The 25,213-nt window shown below is 37.6% G+C and overlaps 2 protein-coding genes across 3 annotated transcripts in view; both read right to left on the reverse strand.

Moving 5' to 3' along the window:
• LOC137075783 (uncharacterized) overlaps window positions 1–22,543 on the reverse strand; it is a 58,896-nt gene extending 36,353 nt beyond the window's left edge. The window contains exons 1-2 of the mRNA XM_067444737.1: window positions 22,416–22,543; window positions 12,213–12,687 (exon numbers count right to left, since the gene is read on the reverse strand). Coding sequence (XP_067300838.1) covers window positions 12,213–12,673 — 461 coding nt within the window. The 5' untranslated portion in view covers window positions 12,674–12,687; window positions 22,416–22,543. The remainder of the gene's footprint in view (window positions 1–12,212; window positions 12,688–22,415) is intronic.
• LOC137075054 (gastrula zinc finger protein XlCGF57.1-like) overlaps window positions 1–25,213 on the reverse strand; it is a 421,471-nt gene that overhangs the window by 299,569 nt on the left and 96,689 nt on the right. The gene's annotated exons all lie outside the window — the stretch shown is intronic.

The raw sequence follows: 25,213 nt of genomic DNA on the forward strand, positions 1-25,213 counted from the left end.
TTTACTACCCCTTACTATCAATATTTTGAGATTTGGGCATTAGCGTATAGCTATCGACCTATGTTTCCGAACTTCTGAGGCTGGTTTCGTCTCGATCGGACTAGCGGTTTCGAAGATATCAGCAAATGTTTTTTAAGCACTAAATTACAACTCTGCGCAAACCATATGCCGAAACCTGGCAAGTCTGGTATCGTTGGAGTCGGCAAGGATTCAGGAGACCAAAAAACACACTCCCATCAAAATATGTCAACCACACCCAAAGTTATAAGCGTTTGAAAAAAAAAATTCTCCACTAGGTGGCGCTGTTTCGAAACTTCTCAGGCTACTTCAGGGCATCGTGGTGATGACCCATACCAAGTTTCATAACAATCTGTTCATGCGTTCATAAAATACAGCATTTTTGCACATAATTCAAAATGGCCGACATCCAAAATGGCCGACATGGTAAAATTGGATATCAGTCGACTCGGCATGACGCCCTGAATCTAATGAGACCAATTTTATGATTTTTGGATAAACGGTTCAGAAGTTATAAGCCAAAATAGGCATTTTTCGTATCTCCGGACAGGTAGGTGGCGCTGCGCCGAAACGCTGCATGTTGCTTCAAGTCATGCTTGTGATGACATGTACCAAGGTTGGTTTGAATACGATAAAGCGTTGCGGAGATATAGCCTTTAGTGTGTTTTTGCAACCTCCACGTAAAATTTGTTTGTGCGTTTATTGAAAACGATTGGACGAATCAACTTGAATTCCATAACTTTTTGTCAACATGCTCTGAAGATGATCTGTTTCAATTTTCGTGAAAATCGGAGCAACGGCCTAGGAGGAGTTCGAAAAAGTAGGTTTTTCAGAAAATTCAAAATGGCGGGAAAATTTGCATACCGGAAAATGACATCATAGGGTGAAATCGAATCGGCTTGAGCCAAGGAATCCGATGAAAAAAGAATTTTGTTTCTAGCCCTTAGGGGTCAAAAGTTATAAGCATAAATATGAGTGAAACTTTGGACAGGTGGTGGCGCTAGAGGGATTGAGTTAGAGGCACCAAATTTGCTATAGTGACAGCTCAGACTGGCCTCTATGAGTGTGCCAAATTTCACAACTTTTTACCATACGGTTCTATGGGCTGCCAGAGACTCCTATGGCGGAAGAAGAAGAAGAAGAAGCAGAATAATAAATATAGCTGCAAGCAGCCATTATCGGGGCCAAGCGCAAAGAAGAAGACAAGACATGCCAGCATGGCTGGAAGTCTCAAGCCAACTGCAACAATGAGCCATTAAGGACCTATTAAGTTGATTTTAGGCAAAATAGCAGTCAAATTTTAAATACAGTCAATAATAATGGTTTAATGGTTTATCACTTTCGACCAATAGGTGTCACTGTTACGAAACTGATGTGGTTTAGTCAGATTGAGATGACAATGACACATGCAAAGTTTGGTGTCAATATGTCAAAGCATTGCAGAGATACAGCCTCAAGAGTAATTTTTGCATCATGGCTCAACTCTGTTGCAGTGGTATATGAAAACTGTTTTGTCTATCAATCCGAAATCCATAACTATTTGTCAGCATGGTCTGAAGACGATACGGATCAATTTTGGTGAAAATCGGACAAACGGTCTAGGATGAGTTTGAAAAAGTAGATTTTTAACAAATAACAAGATGGAGCACAGATATGTTTGCAAAATATGGCAAAATTGGTATCTATCTTCTCGGCATGAGCCAATGAATGTATTATGACCAGTCTCATTACAATAGGCTAATTTAATCAAAAGTTATTAGCATTTTTGTACATTTTATTACAACTTTTGACCACAAGGTGGCGCTACCCCGAAACTTTTTGAGTATCTTCAGGACATGGAGCGGAAGACACATACCGAGTTTTGTAACGATACGCTAATGCATTCGTAAATTATAGCATTAGCATTTTAAACCATAATACTGCATTGAAGTCAATGGGAATTTCATGTTTTGTTTTATTATAGCGCCACCAAGAGGCACAATCCCACCAATTTTTTTATGTGTCCTCATAGTGAGCCCATACATATGTGTGTCAAGTTTGGTGAAAATATCTCATTTTGTTTTGGAGTTATAGACATTTATATGAAAAAACACGTAAAAAAGGACTGACACCTGACTTTGATTGGATTTTACTACCCCTTACTATCAATATTTTGAGATTTGGGCATTAGCGTATAGCTATCGACCTATGTTTCCGAACTTCTGAGGCTGGTTTCGTCTCGATCGGACTAGCGGTTTCGAAGATATCAGCAAATGTTTTTTAAGCACTAAATTACAACTCTGCGCAAACCATATGCCGAAACCTGGCAAGTCTGGTATCGTTGGAGTCGGCAAGGATTCAGGAGACCAAAAAACACACTCCCATCAAAATATGTCAACCACACCCAAAGTTATAAGCGTTTGAAAAAAAAAATTCTCCACTAGGTGGCGCTGTTTCGAAACTTCTCAGGCTACTTCAGGGCATCGTGGTGATGACCCATACCAAGTTTCATAACAATCTGTTCATGCGTTCATAAAATACAGCATTTTTGCACATAATTCAAAATGGCCGACATCCAAAATGGCCGACATGGTAAAATTGGATATCAGTCGACTCGGCATGACGCCCTGAATCTAATGAGACCAATTTTATGATTTTTGGATAAACGGTTCAGAAGTTATAAGCCAAAATAGGCATTTTTCGTATCTCCGGACAGGTAGGTGGCGCTGCGCCGAAACGCTGCATGTTGCTTCAAGTCATGCTTGTGATGACATGTACCAAGGTTGGTTTGAATACGATAAAGCGTTGCGGAGATATAGCCTTTAGTGTGTTTTTGCAACCTCCACGTAAAATTTGTTTGTGCGTTTATTGAAAATGATTGGACGAATCAACTTGAATTCCATAACTTTTTGTCAACATGCTCTGAAGATGATCTGTTTCAATTTTCGTGAAAATCGGAGCAACGGCCTAGGAGGAGTTCGAAAAAGTAGGTTTTTCAGAAAATTCAAAATGGCGGGAAAATTTGCATACCGGAAAATGACATCATAGGGTGAAATCGAATCGGCTTGAGCCAAGGAATCCGATGAAAAAAGAATTTTGTTTCTAGCCCTTAGGGGTCAAAAGTTATAAGCATAAATATGAGTGAAACTTTGGACAGGTGGTGGCGCTAGAGGGATTGAGTTAGAGGCACCAAATTTGCTATAGTGACAGCTCAGACTGGCCTCTATGAGTGTGCCAAATTTCACAACTTTTTACCATACGGTTCTATGGGCTGCCAGAGACTCCTATGGCGGAAGAAGAAGAAGAAGAAGCAGAATAATAATAATAGGAACACTAACGATTTCAATAGGTGCCTCCGCACCTTCGGTGCTTGGCCCCTAATAATAGGAACACTAACAATTTCAATAGGTGCCTCCGCACCTTCGGTGCTTGGCCCCTAATAATAATAATAATAAGAACGCTAACGGTTTCAATAGGTGCCTCCGCACCTTCGGTGCTTGGCCCCTAATAAAAATCAGTACAAATACAATAGGTGTTCAGCACTTCGTGCTTGAACCCCTAATAATAATAATAAAAATCAGTACAAATACAATAGGTGTTCAGCACTTCGTGCTTGAACCCCTAAAAAAACCTGATATTACATCCGTTTAAAAACAACTCATATTTTTTGACAGTAGATCCTTCTTGCAATCGTAGCATAATGCAATTGAATATGGCCTACACTAAACATTTAAATAGACTTATTGAGCTGTTTACACTGTCATATACAATAAAAGAGCCTGTACCTGCACAGGAAATAAAAATGAACGCGAAAATCCTGCCTACCACACCAAACCATGAGCTATTTTATACCGATCGGCGCACAGGGACAAAAATAAATGGCCTAAATAAAACGCACATCGGCAAATCTGACCGTACAATTTTATCATTGTAATAAAAAAATTAATTTGGCACACCATTTCAACATGCTGTTATTTAGCCCACAGCCAATTAATGCCTATTGCAAAAAGAAAGAAAGCTCAAATAAAATAAGTAATTGACATTATACGCACTGTCATGTCAGGGTGAGGACTAGGACGAGCCTGTACTATTGGTATTTCAAATAGAGCTATTAAAAAAATCAATCAGGTTAACTTTGGTTACATTTGGAAAAAGAAAACCCATTACATGAAAATAGTAGAGATGATTAAAGAGTTTAAAGATGGAGGATTACAAGCCATTGATTTATAAGCCATATGATATATATCTCGATATCTTTGCAGGAAAAATAACCCCCTAAAAACTACAGCAAAAACAAATATGCCAAATACCACAAATTCTTTTTTTTTATTGGAGGTAGTCAGTTCATGTAGGAACAAAATGCTTTTGCGACATTTAAAAAAAACCCTCCCTGATTACATAAATATTAATAATTTAACTGTAATAGAAAATAAATAATACATTGCCTTCTTTTCATTCATTTCATGCTTTCAAAAGAAACTACACACAGCAGTCGTTTACGTGAAGGCATAGGCTAATCAGTCAACAATGGCTAGCGGAACACAGAAGAACTTGAAAGCCTCCTGCATCATTCACATCGCATGTATGAGAGCATTTTGGCTTCCCTGTGAAATATAATAATGACGGAAGGAGGGCGGTGGACAAAACTGTAACAGTAGGTCATATGAAAGTGGCATTACATTGAGCATGGCTATCTGAAGCAACACCTGCTGATGCCTGTTTCACACACAGCGTAGTCTGTTTGCGGTGCGTATTTTGTCCATACTATGTAGTCAGATTCCAGTTTGCACACTGCACGCAGTGTCGGTCCGTCAGTGCGAAGTGTCGCGATCGTTTCTGCACCGAGTCTGTTTTGCTGTGCTGGACGCGCTGAATTAAAGGGACAGCGCGCTGTCTACATTTAAACAAACATGTATTGATGCGAAAATCTAGTAATTTCCCCACATATGCATGTAATGTAAAGTGTAGGCCTACTTTGTTTCAAAGTCAACACATGGCATTTTGCCTTGGGTAAAGCAAGAAAAATGGCTTTTAGCTTTAGGTAAACAAGTGAAATAATGGAGAGCACTTTTCTGGAGGTGAAAAAAAAGTTATTTATGAACTGCAGGATTTCTTTTAAAAAGATTTTTAAAAAATGAAAGAAAAAATGAGTTGGCTGTTTTTGTCTATTGTAAGTTCTAATTTAAAATGTTTGTTATTTTAACATAGTCTAGCCTGTTTCTAAGATACTAAGCTATATAAATATAAAGTAATGTTTAAATGTAGTGTGTTTAAACATGATATCTATAAAAGAGTGTAGACCTACAAAGAGAATTGCAATGATGACAAGCCATGTTCAGTACCAACATTTGGATTTTAAATAAAAATAATGATTGTGTGTTAAACAGGCGTGAGGTCTTCTCTCTCCCCTGAGAATGTTGACATCCTAATTATGTTTTTTGTTTTGTTTTTTTCATTATATGCTCAGGCCCATTTTTATATCACAGGTTGTATTTCACGTTACACTTTAACAACTGAGTTAAATGTGATTTATTCAGCTGTTTTTTTATTTTAGCCTATATTTGTTAAAACCATAACCATATAGGTTATGCTAACACCAACATTTTTCATACAATAAATGGAAAGCAAATAAAAAATAATCTTCTCGCCCTTTTTTCTGATCCAAAAAATGATCCGATCCGTGACTAGTGATCCATGATGTGATCCAAACCGGGAGTTTTGTGATCTGTTACACCACTACCAGAAAGCTAATAAAAACATCATCAAAGTAGTCCATATGTGACATCAGTGGGTTAATTAGAATCTCTTGAAGCATCCAAAATACATTTGGGTCCAAAAATAACAAAAACTACGATTTTATTCAGCATTGTCTTCTCTTCCGTGTGCCTCCAAAAAGAATCAAACGGTTAATGAATCAGTGAATCGATCAAAGATTCGGGTCGCCAATGTCACAGTGATTTCAGCAGTTTGGCGCTTCAGAACTGCTGGAATCACTATGACATTGGCAACCCGAATCTTTGATCGATTCACTGATTCATTAACCGTTTGATTCTTTTTGGAGGCACATGGAGGAGAAGACAATGCTGAATAAAATCATAGTTTTTGATATTTTTGGACCAAAATGTATTTTCGAAGCTTCAAGAGACTAATCAACCCACTGATGTCACATATGGACTACTTTGATGATGTTTTTATTAGCTTTCTGGACATGGACAGTATAGTGTGCATTGACTGCATTATGCTCTGGGACTAAAATATAAAATATTTTAAACTGTGTTCCGATGATGAACAAAGGTCTTACGGGTGTGGAACAACATTAGGGTGAGTCATTAATGACATCAATTTCATTTTTGAGTGAACTAACCCTTTAAAGTAAACAGTAAGCATTCTGCAGAAAGATGGGGGCATGCCTGAGATCTAAATAAAGTGACTGTCATAACAGCACTTCTGTTGAATTTGTATCAAAATTCAAACAGTAGACGTCGCGCTCTTTACTAAAGCGTGACTGAGCTCCTCATCAAGCGGATCATGTGCACATGAGCCGATATTCACTTCTTTTCCAGTTACAGAACAAAATATGAACGTCAGAAGGTAGGCTTTATGATACAGTACAACTTACAGAAGAGCACTGTCTCAGGACACCGGGATGTCGCGTTTTTCCCTCTTGGTTAAAACATGAATAGACCTATTCATCATAATCCCATGATAAAGCTGACAAAATAATAATAATAATAATTATATTGCAATAATTTTTAAATGTTTTCAAATGATATGCGATCATTTTGACATTTTAAAAGAAAACCATGCGATCAGTTAGACACAAATCATAAACTGACATGAATGCGACTGTGACCGCGTCTCGCACCAATAGTTCCTGACTGTGGGTGAAACTTGCGATTTGAATTCATATGATGAACATTAATATTTCTTTAGGAATTTTAGCAAGCAGTTGTGTTAGAAGGAAAACATGGTCTCTAAACTGAGTCTTGAACAACGCACATACTTCAACATGATAAATAATCCTAACCTGGTCGCAGACGCCGCCGTGTTCAACGAGACAACACACGAGAAGAGGGGGAAAAAAGCACAGAGAAGGCAAACAAGCAAAGTGGATGAATCTGAATTAAATATAACAATATATCGTTATATACGATATGTCAAAATCCATATTGAGTTTTAAAAAGATCTCAATATATTTTAAATATCCAGATATCGCCCACCCCTAATGGGACCCTTAAAGGGATCCCCTGGTGTTGAGACTTGTATGGCTTAATATAACATAAATGATGTCTCTTACTGAATTATGTAGTAGAAAACCCATGAAAGATCTACGTTATTTAAAAAATCGATTTTATATTTGGACCATGGGCGGCGCCATTTTGTTTGCGTTCTAGGTTGATGACGTAGAATGGTGGCACTCCTCAATCAGCTGGCATTACCCGTAGCTATTTTTACCACAACGCAACTCGAAAATTGTTTCAGAGTTAAAGGGGGGGTGAAACACTCAGTTTCAGTCAGTGTCATGTCAATCTTGAGTACCTATAGAGTAGCATTGCATCCTGCATATCTCCGAAAAGTCTTTATTTTTTTAATAATTATATAAGAAAGATGCGCTGTTCCGAGTCTTTCCGAAAAAAGCCGAGCGGGTGGGGGCGTATCGTGTGAGCGGAGCTAAATAATGACGTGTGCAGCAGCACGCTGTGTGTTGAGTCGAGTGCGTCATCCCTAACAGCGGGAAAAAAACTTTATTCAAAATAAAAATATGGCTTTTAATCAGATACAGCCATACATCTATGATCCGGAATCAGACCCAGAGGCTGCAGTTGAACAGGAGCAGCAGCAAAAACGACTAGAGCAGGACGTCTCTATGTGGTAAGTTACAAGTTATACACTAACTATATAATATGCTTAGCGGCTTGTGTTATTTACATATTTATACTTGAATTATATCGTCGTATTTTTGTCTTTGAAGGTGTACATGTGGGAAGTGCAGTTGTGCACGTGTGTTTGTGTGTTTACGCGTGGTTTGTGTAGACAGTAAGCGGACTAAAAAAAACACAGACATTTGAAGCAGTCTCACTCACCGCCTGCGGTTCTAACGTTGGGACTGCTCCATCATTCAGCATTAGGCGATCGGGAAAATCCGGCATTGAGCTGGGCCTTGTTTATGAAACAGTCGGCACCGAAATGCAGTGAACAGATATAAACATTCGCGCAACTCAGTTGCTGATCCGGAAAAGCAAATTACATCCACTGTTGCCTTAACGCGGGGTTTTAGGGAATCTGTGCAGGACTGTCTTGGTCTGGCAACCAAAAACACACTTTTTTGGTGACATTGTTATGTGCTATGTGTAATTGTCACCTGTCCAGCATCCTACAAGCCAGCGCTTTGATGGGCGTAGGCTGTTGCTTTCGCTCTCTCCCTCGCTCTCTCTCACGCGCTTCCGGTAGAATTGTCCGTAAGGCCCATACAAGGAAATTCCGCCCCCATTAACGTCAAAGGGGACGCATGATCTCAAAAAACTTGCCGAAACTTATGACTAACCGGAAGTAGTATTTTTGACAAAGAAATACTCCCATCAAACGTCCACCTTAACTTTTGAAACTTTGTCTATGTTTAGTATGGGATTCCATGTCTTTAACAGTGTAAAAAGATCAGTATGCATGAAACAGCATTTCACCCCACCTTTAAACAAAACCAATGAATTGCTTTGTAATTGTACTTAAAACACACTCAAACATACATGTGCACACAAACTCACCTACACAAGTCACAAACAGATCGGCGGCCGGGCACACACACCTGACAGACTGCGCTGTCTCAATCGAGATGTTGGGCTGCTCAGTCTCCACGACGGGCTGAATCCGAAATCGACCCCCTTTACCTTGAAATAGGGCATTATTTGAAGGGACGGCCATTTGTAGTGTTGTCCGACACCAGTGGACATGTTCAAGTGCAGTCATTCAGTCTCACGTTCACCGCAATAATGAGTGTACAGCCGATTTACAAACAGCTGTCCGACTTCACCCACTCGATCGTCTTCATTCACTCCTTCAAGTTGTATTAGTGAACAAAAGTAGCGAAAGTAATTTGTGTCTTAAAAGTGAAAGTTTAAAGATTGAGGTTAATTCACTGAGCTTGTGCTCAAACTTTAATCCACAAACAATCCCATGCATCATCACCAAAACATCCTGCATCTCTTCCTCCTCACGTTAACTTATCCCATCATCCTACATAGATATTTCCCTCTGCTGGATACATTAGGCATTACAGTTAATCTACTGCATATCAACAGTCTAGATATCAACACAGGGAATAGTGATTGAGGGTTATGTATGCGCGCACGCAGTGCGTGTGTGTTCGCGCCGATCTGTTGGGGTGTGTGTGTGTGTGTGTGTGTGTGTGTGTTCGCGCCGATCTGTTGGGGTGTGTGTGAGTCTGTGTGAGCGAGAGAGTTTGTGTGCACACGTATGTTTGGGTGCGTGAAGTCGGACAGCTGTTTGTAAATCGGCTGTACACTCGTTATTGCGGTGAACGTGAGACTGAATGACTGCACTCGAACATGTGCATGATGTCGGACAACACTACAAATGGCCGTCCCTTCAAATAATGCCCTATTTCAGGGTATAGGGGGTCGATTTCGGATTCAGCCCCTGTCGTGGAGACTGAGCAGCCCAACATCTCGATTGAGAAAACGCAGTCTGTCAGGTGTGTGTGCCCGGCCGCCGATCTGTTTGTGACTTGTGTAGGTGAGTTTGTGTGCACATGTATGTTTGAGTGTGTTTTAAGTACAATTACAAAGCAATTCATTGGTTTTGTTTAACTCTGAAACAATTTTCGAGTTGTGTTGTGGTAAAAATAGCTACGGGTAACGCCAGCTGATTGAGGAGTGCCACCATTCTACGTCATCAACCTAGAACGCAAACAAAATGGCGCCGCCCATGCTCCAAATATAAAATCGATTTTTTTAAATAACGTAGCTCTTTCATGGGTTTTCTACTACATAATTCAGTAAGAGACATCATTTATGTTATATTAAGCCATACAAGTCTCAACACCAGGGGATCCCTTTAAAATTAATTGGCTGAAATCTTTTTTAAGCAATAATAATTTTTGGTTTCATATTCCCAGAGAATTGTTATAGAAATTAGGAGGAATATAATTTTTGTTAAGTTGTGATTTCACCGTTCAACGTCTCCCAATTAAACTATCTAATTTTCACCAACAGGTTTTGTTATACTGGTAGATACTTTATAGCCATAACTTTATACCACACAACACACCACTGTGGAATAATAGATATATTATAGTTAGGAACAAATCACTCTATGACAAGGACTGGATGGAGAAAGGTATTTGGATAGAAATAGTGGTATTATATCTTATGAGAATTTTTGAATTAAGTATAATTTAATTTGCAACTGGGCCAGATTTGATTCTATTACCAAGGCTATCCCCAACTCTTTTATTTTTCTATTAAAAGAAATTCTCTCTTATTCAATCCCTATGGCCGCGAATTTAGAAATAGAGTTAACAACATTTCGTATCCTTTAATTGCTATATAGAATTACCCATGGATCCCCCCCCCCCCCAGCAGAGGGAGCTATTTCCACATGTTTTGAACTCGCGCGTGAGGGATGGAGATCACACTCACAGCTCAGCCTCAGGCATTCATGTTTAAACGGTGCGGCCAGCAGAGCAAAGTAAGTCTTTCAACTTCTCAAACTAATTCTTATTAAAGTTAAAGGGGTACTTCAGCGCTGGGAAGATGAATCTGTATTTAAACTGGGTCAGTAATGTAGTAGAAATGTGAAATTATTTTTTAATTTGGTGCTTTCTAGACTGAGAAAAGACAGAAAATTTATTTTTGTCTCATGGGGATGAAAGACTACAACTCCCAGAATGCTTCGCTGCCCTGTGAGGCCATTCCCAAAGCCACCGCTACTGGATTACAGAGACTGAGTTCCTACAATTAAATACTGAACGTGTCTGTTCAATATAACGATCGAGTTGCCGCGTGAGTTTCACAGCAGACTCAGATTACATTTAACGTCATAAATGAGTTGATGAGCTCTCGTGATGAGAGCTGAGGTAATCGCGACCACATTCGCGGCATACATTCACAACGCGTTTTCAATTCATGCCTTTGGAAGCTTAACTTTCATAGAAATTAATTTGAGAAGTTAAAACACTTACATTGCTTAGCATCCGTTTAAATTAATGCCTGTAGCTGAGCTGTGCTGTAAGTGTGATCTCCATTCCCCATGCACGAGTTGAAAACATGCGGAAATGGCTCCCTCTGCTGGCTGTAGTCTTTAGCCTCTGGGCAATCATTCCTCTCGTGACGCAAATATCGTCAATTTGCGTCACGGGAGGAATTTTTCCAGAAATAAAATGCATAAATCTCTCGTCTCAGGGGGATATAAGAGGGGGGAGCACGATCATTTGAATATACTCCAGGGTTTCTACTGATACAAAGCCATATGTTAATCGCTGAAGTAGCCCTTTAAGCTTTCAAAGGCATGAAGTGAAAACGCGGCAGACTGAACATGCGCTGTGAATCAATGCCGCGAGTGTAGACGCGTTTACCTCAGCTCTCATCACAAGCTCATCCATGACTGTCAATCTGACTCCTGCAGCGTTTGGGCTGTGAGACTCCCTCAGCGTCTAAATCACACATATTGAACACACACGTTCAGTTTTTAATTGTAGTGTCTGTTCTCTAACTGAACTGATTTTATGAAGATGAACGCGGTTGCGGAGGGAAAGTGATCAGTGATTCAGTAATCCAGTAGTGGTGGATTTGGGAATGGCCTCATAGGGCACCGAAGCATTCTGGGAATTGTAGTCTTTCATCCCCATGAGACAAAAATACGTTTTCTGTCTTTTCTCAGTCTAGAAAGCACCAAATTCAAAAATAATTTCACATTTCTACTACATTAATGACCCAGTTTAAATACAGATTCATCTTCCCAACGCTTCACATTTCTACTACATTAATGACCCAGTTTAAATACAGATTCATCTTCCCAACGCTGAAGTACCCCTTTAATCTTATGTTAAATGTTAGCAATATTAATAAGGGGAAGAAAAAAAAAAATTGATTCTCTGTCTTTGAGAATCGATTTTGAAATCGTCCACAATTTAAAAAAACGATTAATCGAAAAATCTATTTTTTTTGCCCAGCCCTATTCATTACTGTCATGTGTCTCACCTGGGGTCAGAGGTCACGGCTTCATCACTGAATACAGGAGGAGTAGGCATGGATCTGTCACTCCTCAGAGACACACAGCTGGGGTCAGAGGTCACGGCTTCATCACTGAATACAGGAGGAGTAGGCATGGATCTGTCACTCCTCAGAGACACACAGCTGGGGTCAGAGGTCATGGCTTTATCACTGAATACAGGAGGAGTAGGCATGGATCTGTCACTCCTCAGAGACACACAGCTGGGGTCAGAGGTCATGGCTTTATCACTGAATACAGGAGGAGTAGGCATGGATCTGTCACTCTTCACAGACACACAGCTGGGGTCAGAGGTCATGGCTTTATCACTGAATACAGGAGGAGTAGGCATGGATCTGTCACTCTTCACAGACACACAGCTGGGGTCAGAGGTCACGGCTCCATCACTGGGTTCTGCAGATGAAGATCTCTCTCTGCTCCTGTTCTCCATAACTAACTTCAGACCTGCACACAGAACAAATCACACATAATACATTACTCAGTAGTGGCACTAAAGAGGCTGGAGCCCTGAATGTTTTTATTACCAAGCGCCATCACTGAGTTTATATGCGCATTCAAATAATTTCTATTATAAACCCAGATTTGCTCTCTGCACATCTAAGCTGCGTCCCAAAGTGAAGTGCGCGCACTTCGAAGGCCGCATTTGAAGTTTGATTACGCCATAGCGGCACTACGAAGGCTGTCCCAATGTGAATAATTATTATCATTATTATTATTATTATATATGCTCCATTTCTCTTTTTAAAATCTCCTCACGAACGTCCACTGTCAGTAGTCACAGCCTAGTCCATTAACGACGCTTTGGTTCATTGTTGCCAAGTCTGGAATGGGGTTGCATTTAGGCTACTGTTGCTTTGGGGTGTTTGTAGCCCATAGTCCACAGGTTAAGATGTCTTTACTTAAGCAATATTTCTACCGCCCGCGCCCCGCATTTTGGGATATTTTGGCCCATTCTGGCCGTGATTCCGATACTTTTGAATAACAATTGGAGGGGTTTTATCATTCAGACATGGCAACCCTGTCTCTCGGTTCGCCCTTCGTGCCGCTTCGTGCACTTTAAAGGCGTGGCCTGGCCTTCGAAGTGCATGGCCTTCGAAGTGCGCACCCTTCACTTTGGGACACAGTTCTAGTGTTGATCTTCACTCCTGATAGGATCCGCCCACTGAGGCTCCTTCTTTTAAATGACGTCTGAACTGGCCAATCACCAGTGAGGAGTTACTGAGTGATCCAGCCAATGAGAGCAGATCTTATGGAGCCAGGCGGTTCGTTGGTGTGCAGTATTTTATTAGATCAATTTATTTGAAAATTAACATAACATTTAAAAAAAATAATCTTATTTTATAAATAATTGTTGTTATATTATTTCCTTTATAATAATTTTCGAATTCGGCATTCAATAAAATTATTATTGTTAATAATTAGCCAAAAAAAATAATTACCTGGCTGGCAATTACGATTCGACTTTACGCCTCAGTCAAACGGTTAAACAAACGCGAGCAGCACCCGATGATAGAGAGAAAGCAGTCAGGGGGGGGCAGAGACAGAAAGGGCAAAGAAAAAGAACACTCCAAGAAGAAGCAGCGATATGTTGCAAAACTACAGACCTGTTCAGGCCAGGGCTTTAAATCCAGCTCACCTGTAAATTCACCTTTCACCTGTTAATACTGTAGCCTGTACTTTTTTCTTTGAATTTTAGAAAATGATGTCTGTCCATTTGTACGGGTAATTGTTTTTCCTTTTTTTTTCCAAATGAAGATAAAGATAGTCAACCTTACTCGCTGTGGTGCAGTAATCACATCAAATTCAGCCAGGCAGGGAACAGAAGCAAAATAAGAAAAAATATCTTTTTTTACATATTTTGTGAAATATATTGTTGGTATATTTTGGATATTTAAGTTATTTTTTTATATTAAAAAAAAAAACATTTTTTCATAAACATAATACTTTGATTTTTACTAATATAGCAGATGTAGATTCTGGGCAAACAAATTACAATAAGGTGGATGATTTGCACCAAGGTGGAGACAGTTTTGTTTGTAACACGAGGTAAGAAAAAGTGACATGTGAAGAATAATTTTTTTTTTGTTTAAATTTCCAAAAACACTAGTACTCCTCTTTACTTAGTTTATGAGGCTGATGATCCTGGTGGAAAGGAGAGACAGAGAGATATTAGGGAAAATTAAGACTAGGAAAAGGGAAGTGAGGGTATATAGAAAGCCTCTAATTATTTAGTTGAAAAATAGGGTTATCCATGTTCTAAATTTTATTTGGGTGCTTAGGACGGCCTGGATGGGTGTTGGATTTCCCGGCCTGAAATTTTTTCCCAGTCCTGGCCTGTCCCAGGGCAAGCTGCTTCAAACTATACGTGTTAAAGGGGTAATATCGGTCACATGATCGGACATCCCTCCCACGACTGTTGATTGACAGCAGCGTTTCATTTTAGACCCGCCCTGCGTGAGCTCGAGCTGTCCTTCAGGGTATATGCAGGAATCCTGAAGTTAATTTCAATACCTTTTTAAGACTTTTTTAAGACATTCTCAAAATATTTTAAGACCTCATCGCATTTCAAGTTCTAATCGGTAACAAACCTTTAACATAATAAACAGTTGTAGTAGAATGTAGAAATAAAATCTCTTATCGTAGGCCAATTTTGTATCGTTTATATTGCATATCTGTTTCGCAATGTATGGAGGGCAACACCTAACTGCGCATTTCGCAAAATACATGACGTCACCCGTAGACAGCATGCGCCAGGGATGCAAATTAACTTTTTTCAAAGTCTACCACTCAATGTTTTTAGCAGCCACTTTTTTGGTTTTAACTGACAATGAGTAACTGCATGTGAAAATTATTACTACAAGCTCTACAATACTTCAGCAGTTTATTTAATCTCAAGTCTCAATGAAATACTGACATTTTCTCTTTCTCGCTTATACACACACAAAACATGAACTGATATTACATTTCATTAAATAAGTAGGGCTCTGTGTACTCTTTTTTTTTTTACCTGGATGTGCTATTTGGATGATTCGTGGTCTTTTATGGCTTCCAGTTTTATGGTTTTTAGTCCCAACAATGAAACTATTCATTTTGGCATCTTCTGAAGCTTGTTGACGACATACCGAGCAGAACATTGTCAGTAGGGAATGGGAAGCACTGAAATCAAAAATTTTGGCCGAAACCAATAAAGAAGAACCCAAGGCCGAAAACCAAAAGAAATTATGACAATTATAAGTACCATTGCATTTATGGCTATTGACTATAACACTATGACTGTGTAACTTTACTAAAAATCAAGGCATTGCGATTGCATAAATTAAAAGGTTTTTAACCCTTCCAAATTTGTTTAAACTTTCTTTATATGTCAATACATAATTAAAATGTAAGTACTCTGAAAAGGAGAGTATACAAATCGAGTGACTCTAGACTTTTTAATCTGCAATAAACACAGCTCATTATTTTTGTTCGGGACGAAACAAAGGATTGGCTTGGGCGACTGTCACTCTCTCACGCTACCATGGGGACCACCGCTTTTGCTACAGGATCTGCCCACATGCGTGCGCTCGTTTGATTTGAGCAGTTCAAGAGGCAAGAAACCTCGGCAAAATAATGGCAGAGAAAGAGCATTCAAAACTCACAGTGCAGGGTTTTACAGTCAGCGAAGGCAAACAATGCAAAAAAAGCAAGACAGTACGAGAAAAGACAATGCACAGAAAGTCTTTGAATAAACAAAGAAATCAAACGCGAGCAAATATCTGCGTGGCTTTTCAACGATGGTGAGAACTGAGGGACCTGAAAAACGACTCATTGCTGGCTGTATTTCTGCTGGACAGGATATAATTCATTTTGATTTAAAAATGTTTTTTTGTTTTTTTTATGAAGCATGTATCAAGAGCACATGAAGCTGCCTAATATAGCTAACATAACATTACTTAGCATAAAGTTACAATGTTATACACTTTAGCCATTAGTAGAGATGATAAATATATATAATATGCTTAGCTCAAGTTAATCGCTGTTGTTATGAATTTCACAAAATTCAACTTTAGATAACAAAATGTATGTGTAAAAGCTAGTACACCGCATACAGGAACTTGTTTCTAGAGCTAAGTTAGCTTTAGCTACTGCTAATCAGTAGGGCTGCACGATTTGGGGAAAATATATAATTGCGATTATTCTGGGTAAAATTGCGATTGCGATTTAAAATGCGATTATTGTTATTATTATTTTTTACAAATGAAAAGCGTGTGTATATAACTGTGTTTTTATATTAACGTGACTAATAATAATTATTATGACTGCTAAAAATATTTGTAAAAATAAGAAATATTACCATTACAATAACATTTTCATAATTACAAATAAAAAAGAGTATGTCAGAATAAATATAACAATATAATACTAACACTAAGTTAGTATTTTAGTAAAATACTAAAGTATTTTTTTATTTTTATTGATTAGCCAAACGTTTTTAATTCATACTGAAAGCCAGAGGGCGCCCTTGAGCGGAAAACGCCACATTTGCGTCAAAGAAGTAATTGACGTTAGTTTTCAGGAAATCCATGATGTGAAGCTAACGCTGTGTAAACAGAAGATAGAGATGCTTTGATTAAACATGACGACAATAAACACGACTGCAGCAAAATATGGAGTATTTGAGTTCTTCAAGCCGTCAAGGGTATTTTCATAATAATAAAGTGTATTATAATGCAGTGCTGATTGGCATAGAATACTATAAAATAACGCATCGTCTGCCTCACTCTGATGAGAAGCCACATCAGCTCACACACACTCGACTGACGATATGAACTGAGGTAAAACATGTTATTAAACGTCTTTTGTTGAACAGGTTTATGAACGCTTCACTAGTTTGTGAAGATGTTTGACTCGTGTTGCTTTTTCAAACGCACGTTATGAGCAACTTTCAGACGGAGCAGCGTTTATCACAGAGCAGCTCTTCGCTAACACACTGGGCATTTATTTATTTAATTAAAATCGCAGCCTTTGAGCTTTCATAATCGCACACAAGCCAAATCGCGATTGCGGTTCGATTTCGATTAATCGTGCAGCCCTACTAATCAGCAATGCTTTCATCATGGAAACTCTTACATGCAAAACACAGTATGTTATGAATCTTACACGAAATTCATCTTCATTACAATATAACTGATGTTATTGAAAAAACATGATGCTACCCGTATTCTTTGCCTTGTAAATATATGTGTTTTGGGGGCGTGGCTTTGGAAAGAGCCCAGAAGGGAGAAGGTGAAGTGAATGGAAATAATGAGCTGTCTTTAAAACAGTCCTGAGAGGTCTACAGACACTCAACTTTTATACTTTCTTTTTCAGAGTACTTACATTTTAATTATGTATTGATATATAAAGAAAGTTTAAACAAGTTTGGAAAAAAAAGTTTTTTAACCAATTCCTACCCTACCATACCTTTCATATTAAATTTTTAAATAATAAATCAATTACAAATTATGCAAATATTTATTTAGCACATTGCAACAATGCACAGTATAAAATAAAATTCAAACTAAAATGTTTAACTCAACCTCACTCGTGTACATTAAATAATAATGTACATGCCTACTGGCCTGCACAACAATACAGAAATTGAATAAAGTAATCAAATGTAAAATAACTGCATATTTAACTGTTTATGAAAGATTAATCCTTATTAAACTTACAAAAGCTATTCAAGAGCATTGAGTGATGTCCTTATCTTTTGTTTGACATTTAACAGACAGCAGTAAAGGCAACTGCTCCTTTAAGATCTAATGCAGGGATATGCTCGTCTTTCTCGACTGTGTATACTATACAGTTCACTCAAGGCATATACAGACTATGTTTGCTAGGATACTCATCGAGATGGACATGGGTTGACATACTTCTTGTGTCGGTTTGTCCGTTTAAGTGCAAGACTTGAACGAGAACTCAGGAGACGCATAGACAGATCTCACAGCACGCACAAGTCTTCATTCGCGTCTTCACGCGGGCGATGACGGAGAAAACGACTGGTCATATTCAGACATACGGCAGCACTCGCATGCATTGAACAAAGTTTACAAAGAGGTGAAACAGCTCGGTAGGTGAAGCGAGTTTACCAATAATTAATTTCCATCCCTGGCGCGCGCGCTCCGAGCCGATCTCAGACTGAGCACCCTGTCGTTTTTTAATTCTTATGGGGATGAATATAAATATATGCATGAATACTTTTTGGAATCAAACTCTTTTGACAAAGCTTGAACAAAATTTAATACCTCATAAAATCGTGATTAAGACTAGAGGTCGACCGATAGTGGATTTTACCGATACCGATAGCTAGGTTGGACCTTGATTGCCGATAACCGATTAATCGACCGATAGTTTTTAAAAAGATACTAGATTAAAATATAATAATAATACATAAAATAACAGTTAAAAAAGCAGTGCTGAACTTTATTACAAGAAATTAAAAAAAGTACTGAACCATGAAAATGTGTTAAATTTCATAGGTAAATATGAAAATATTAAAAGTTCTGACAGAAAAAAAAATCTACAGAAAATAACTAAAACATTAAAATATTACAAATAAATGTTTCTTTAGCTATAACCTAGAAACATGTATGTAAATGTCAGGTAACAGACTGCAAATCCCATTTGTTAACAATGATGTATTTATTTAGATAGTTTACATGAACTAAATGCATTATGTAATGTACATTTTACAGCACGTATTAATATTCGATCAATACAATTCTACCTTAATCATTCATGTTAGTTCATAGTGCATAAAAAAGGTTTACAGATAAAACTAACAATGAATAATACTTCTACAGCATTTATTAACCTTACTTAATGTTACAAATGGAATATTATTGTATTATATTAAGTGTTATCATTTCATATAAATCTAAACAGTTCACTTTTTTAGAACACAACGGTTTTCTTATCAAAATAACAACATGTGTTGACGTCTACTGCATTTATATTTCTGTTGAATGCATGACTGAGTTTCTCACATCAAAAAAGTTTCTCAGTTACATCGTTTTAAATGCTTGAGGTAACTGTTGCTGCTAATATTAGCGTCCTGTCAGCCTCGACGACAAAGTACAAATACTGCTGTTCTTCCCCTGCTAAAGCATCTAGTCAACAAATCAATTACTTTATAATAATTTGGCAACATGTACTGAAGTGTTCTGTATTCATACCGTTTCTCTGTTGGTGTTTTAAACGCGCATCAGATGTGTCAGCGCGCTCTGTGCTGCGTGTGCTGTGAAGCACGCAGCATCACGTGTTAATGTAAACAATCAGTGATAGTTTTTCATTTGGTCTCTAGAGGCCGCTCTTGCGCTATATAATGCCAGCCGACCCTTCTCAGAGCTCTCTTAGGCTACTGTGTAATGACAGCAGCCTTCTCAGCCGCTCCCGCAACGGACGCAAATCAGAAAAACTATCGGTATTGATTTTTGGCGATAACCGATTGTTCCACCAACCAGCTATCGGTGCCGGATCCAATGAATCGGTCGACCTCTAATTAAGACTTTGTAATACCTTTTAAGGGTCTTAATTTTCCCAAAATGGATTTATCAACTTTTAATACTTTTTAAGACCCCGCGGACACCCTGTCCTTAGACATCATATAGGTTTCAAATCTATATGATGTCTATGGTCATGTCCTTAGACATCATATAGGTTTCAAATCTATATGATGTCTATGGTCATTACAGTCCACCATTGTATAAGTAGAGACGCTGGGCGATTGTAGTGTTCTGTTCTTAGGTGTAACAATGAACACAGCAGTCATAATGTTCCTAAATCCAAACATTTTATTCAGCTGCTCCTGAATAAAGATCTGTACCAGCTCTTTGTGTTTATGCTGCCCCTCCACAAGAAGTTGACACGCTTCACGATGAACTGCCGCTAAAGTTTACAGGGTAACGTTAAATTACGGCATGCTTTCTATGATGTTCTCAATATAATTCATAATCCTACGTTTATAATGAACAACACGTTATGGTTATTGTGTTATTACAAACTGTGTACGCTGGTTTTAAAGTTAACGTTAGCATTGATGTGGTAAGTTAACACTAAGCTTAATTATGTAACGTTAGATGGTTTATAACGGTGTCTGTTACTGTCTAAAAATAAATCGTGTTGTAACAGTTATTACAATTAGTGATCGACCGATATTGATTTTTTTATAACCGATACCAATACCGATTATTTGCATGTTTATGTGCCGATAACCGATATAGAACCAATATTTACTTAGTGTTATTTCGGTCTTTTACAATTACAGCAACAGCACTGAACTGAGCTTTTTAAACACTGTAATTTTTGCAGTTTCACTCACTTACATACAGAACAAAAGTTCTGTATGTAATGAACTAAAAATTCATGTGGCCAGCATGTTCCTTAGGGTTGGACATCATTTTGATTTGAACAATTATTGATCAATTGATCAAAATTATCTCACAAATTTTTGCTATCTCAATGTATTTTTTACAATGGGGTAATTGTGTTGCAATAGCTTACACACAGCACAAGAAAGCTTGATTTCGAATGGTATATTGAATTTAAAAAGACAAGTAAACAGTAATAAAATAAGAACAAATAAACATATTACAAACAATAGCACAAATAAATGCAATAGAATAGAAAATACAAATTAAATAGACTGCTTTATTTTTTCAGGTAGGTCTAACATTCAGATAAGAAACTGAATAAAACAAATGCATAGTAATTACATTTAAAAAAACATTGGGTAATGTTCTTTGTAAAAAATTAAATAGCCTACAGATGAAACTATTAAAGTTACACAAGTTGATCAGTCAAGAGTATTGTGATTGTTTGTCTTTTTGTAGTTTGAATAACAAATGACTGCGGTCCCTTTAAGACTAACGGACGCATGGATCTTAAACACTGTTCCTGTTACACGTTCTTCCTGAATTGTTTGCGACTGTGTTTACGTTAATACTCTTCCAGATGTGCACTGATAATTCTTTGAGTGTATTTGACCAATAATAAGCTGGAAAAAGAAGCAAATGTTTGCACTTGTATCATGTCAGAGGCGGCTTTATTACGGTAGGCTATGTGTGTGCGCTTCAGATGTGAGCACGAAATCTGCGGGGATTAGTAGAATTAATTTATGTGCAATCCCGTGAAAAATTCAGACCAATCACACACTAACACTAACACACTGTCATGAGGAAAAAGTCCAGCAGAACGCGCCGTCGCCGTGCTCAGAGGTTACCCGGGCTGAGTGAGAATATGCTGGTGTGTGTCAACTTGCTTTCGGTCAGAAAGGAGAGCGCAGCTGGTATCGATACTGTAAAAACTAAGAATCGTATCGTTTCAGATATTCCAGAATCGATACATATCGAAATATCGATATTTTTGACAACACTAGTCAGAATTTTTTTTTTTTTAAATACAGAGCAAAGTCTTATTAACATTAATGCTGTTTTACCTTTTTATTTATAAATACAGCCATATTAACAACAGGCAAAATACATTTATAAAGTTTAATGTTTTCAAATGGAGAATATAAATGAGAGTTGAGTCTATCAACTCCCCATAACTATAAGCATAAATATAAGCATTCATTTTAAACTACAGTTTTAAAAAGTTTATGTGTTTAATAGACTAAAGTGTGAATATTCTCTGGATTATGCAAACATTGTAAAAGCTGATGTATTCGTCGGTTGTTAATATGGCTGTATTTATAAATAAAAAGGTAAAAAAATATATATATATATTTTAAAAATAACAACAAAAAATATGTTGGTAGAAAATAGATTTATGGTCAGTAACTGCGTGTGGGCGAACTGCCAAACCGTACAAAGAGCTGCGGTTTAAAAAAAGCCCCAAAAAAACCTGTTCGTGTAGATAGTCCCTATTTTGTTTTTTCAAGTCAGGCCCGTCTTTTCTTCCTGGTTGCTCAAAACATTTAAGTTTGTTTCCTACAAAGCTGGATGGGCCTGATATGAGTCTGAGAAGTAAGAAGTGATAGTTGATCTAATTATTAAAACAGTCTTAATCGAGCGGCTCTGTTTATGAAACGCTTTACATAACACAACCCTAGAATGTCCGTTAAACTGTAAAGACTGAGTTTAATATGATCACACACAGAAAACACTGGACAATAATATGACATGATATCAGAAGCAGATGAATGAACTTACCGTAATGTGATATTAATGACCGTTTTTAACTCCTAGAAATGAGACTTTACATCTCGGCAGAATCGAGTCTTTACTTTCGGTTTGGACTCAGGTGTGTCCTCAGAACGTGCATGCGCAGGAGGCCTCAGGTGTCACCAACACAAAACCCCGCCCATCTCTCTTCTTCTGCTCTTACTGTTCAGTCGCTCGTTAAATGTGTTTATCGCCTCTTCCTGTACTGAAGTGTGTTCCTCAATCTCTACTGATCAGTCCAGACCATTTTTTTTTTTACAGTCTATGGACAAGACTCATGGAGAAACTTCACTAAAGCCTTTCCCACTTACATCTGCTTATTCAATATTAATATTAATTTCTCTCCACTTCATTCCAATCTGTTATCATTTCTTTCAATTTCTGTTTTCTAAATAAATGCTTATGCAATTAATTAATTAATTAACTCCATGAAAAAAGGTTGATAAGGATGTTTGTTTCTATGTATGAATGTTGATTTATATTACATGTAATTGTGTGATTTTAAGTCTCATCTGCTAAATGAATGAATGTATTAAAGCTTTCTGTTCTTTTCCTCAATTTTAGGATCCTTGTGTTTGTTCACATTGGTGAGAGAAATCAATAACATGTATGAAAAAAAGACCTATAATGAGACTCTTCATAACAACTTTATTACATTAAATATAATCCTCCATTAAATGTGAGGTGTGTGTATAATTTCTGTTCTTTTATTCATTTGTAGAGCTTGTTTTTGTGTGTTTTAGGCAGGGATGGGAAGCGATTCACTTTCACTTTTCCTCTGTGAACCCATGAACCAGTGTCTATATATTTTTAAAGCTTTATAAAAGTGTAGACATCATTTTAACAATAACTTTAATGCCATATTTGTATAATAAAATGGAGGTTAATAGTCTCTCGTTGACCTGAAGCTCTGCATTAAAAGCCCTACAATTGAATAAAATATCATATTACAGACAATTTATATTTAATGGTGTCAGATGATTTGTTAACCGCCTTTAATAGATTCGAGGTTTAATAAAACATTTGTAATTGGTTTGTAAAAGGTGTTTTTCTGTGTGTTTGGGCTCAGTTTTCACTGCATTTACACTGTTTGACCAGCAGGGGTTCTCAGAGAGTCTCGAGGGCTTCAGTGAATCATTTAGTGAATCAGTTGTTCAGTTGAACAGTTTGTGTGAATCACTCCTGCAAGATTATTATAAAGTTCCAGGTACAGCTGCCTCCATCACCTCCATCTGTGTTGTTTCAGTCACTCTTTACTGGATTCCACACATTTTCCCCATTCAGCTTGTTGGACTTTTTTCCCCAAAGTCCTCCCCAAGTTCAACGATCGGCCAGGAGTTGAGTTATTAATCAAAAGTATACATTTATTAAAGTAACAGCGAGTAAAAACGGTTTCTGAGCTCAGGATTCAGACCAGAAAAGACCAGCATCAGGGAAGTCCTGATGGCTTCACTATGGCTGCTCTCGAATGAATTCACAACTTTATCATGCATATTTTATATTCTTGTTCTTTATCCCCTTCTCCTTGTGAAGGGGTGTCCCACGTCATCAAGATTTTATCATTAGTCTACATGATTAGACGAATGTAAGCTAAATCAGCTACCGATAGCACTGTTTTCATTATACAAAGACGTTCGTTGTTTAGCAGTTTAATGAGATAGTTACAGAACTTCAGTAAATTAAAACAATGTTTTTCTCCTTTGCCAGTGTTGATATTATCAAAATTTTGTTGGTTACATAGCAAATTACTGTTAACAACTTTAACGTTAACGTTACCTTAGCTTGTCCATGTACCGTTAGCATTAATAGACTGACCATCACATGTTAAAATCTGTGTTGATTTTGCAGGAGCTGATGAACACACCCACCCGTGTTTTAACCCAGAAGTGAGAGAAAGAAAAGATTCCTTCGGCTACTAGAAATAATTGCTAAACAATGATGTTAATAAAGAAATCAAATGATACAGTGTCTCTTTTCATTTGTTTGTAAATTCACCGTCATGCTGTTTAGAAAGTTATATTACAAAACACTTAATTTCTAGGGCTTTACAGTAGCTAGATTGTCAGTGGTAAAGTGCTAATATATGGCCTTGAGTATTTTTTTTAAAGGGTTCTGTATGTTTTGAAACAAGCTAATTGCTCGTGTATCTGAAAAATATGCTGTCTAACTCTGAATACGAGTGCTGCACTGTAGAGAAAAACACACACTTCAGACACCATTAAAATGTATTTGCTTTATTTTTGTGTATTTAACTTTCAAATGGATACGTGCGTTAGGATACAAAGCTTAAAATAAAAATCACAATGTTGCCGTACAGAGCGTAAAACACCACCAAAAGCAAAGGTATCAAAATGTTTTTTATTATAGTGTCATCACGAGGAAAGAAGTTTAACTTCAGCAGCTTCGGTAAAGTAACTTTCACAGGTTTCAAAAAGATCTAAATGGGACTTTGATACTAGCAATCTCATTAATAGGGCATCACTTTATAATAGTTCAATAACGTTAAAGTTATATGTTTCTTTTAAAGCGTGTACAAGATGAAGACTTTACGATCTCGGTAATTTTTGGATTTCCACTTGAAGTAAATAATTTGTAAAACATGAAGCTCAAATATGTGATATTTAGCTAGAATTTCAAATGTTTGGCACACAAATTCACACTCAGCCTAAGCCTGTGTGCCAGTGGTTGGTGGGGGTCGCCTCTAGGGACCACTGTAGCTCCAATTATAGAGAGACGCACACACATTTATTTCTGAGGTAATATTTAAAAGCGAAATCAATTATAAT

This window comes from Pseudorasbora parva, chromosome 5 (genome assembly GCF_024679245.1).
Source record: "Pseudorasbora parva isolate DD20220531a chromosome 5, ASM2467924v1, whole genome shotgun sequence".
NCBI classification, from domain to species: domain Eukaryota; kingdom Metazoa; phylum Chordata; class Actinopteri; order Cypriniformes; family Gobionidae; genus Pseudorasbora; species Pseudorasbora parva.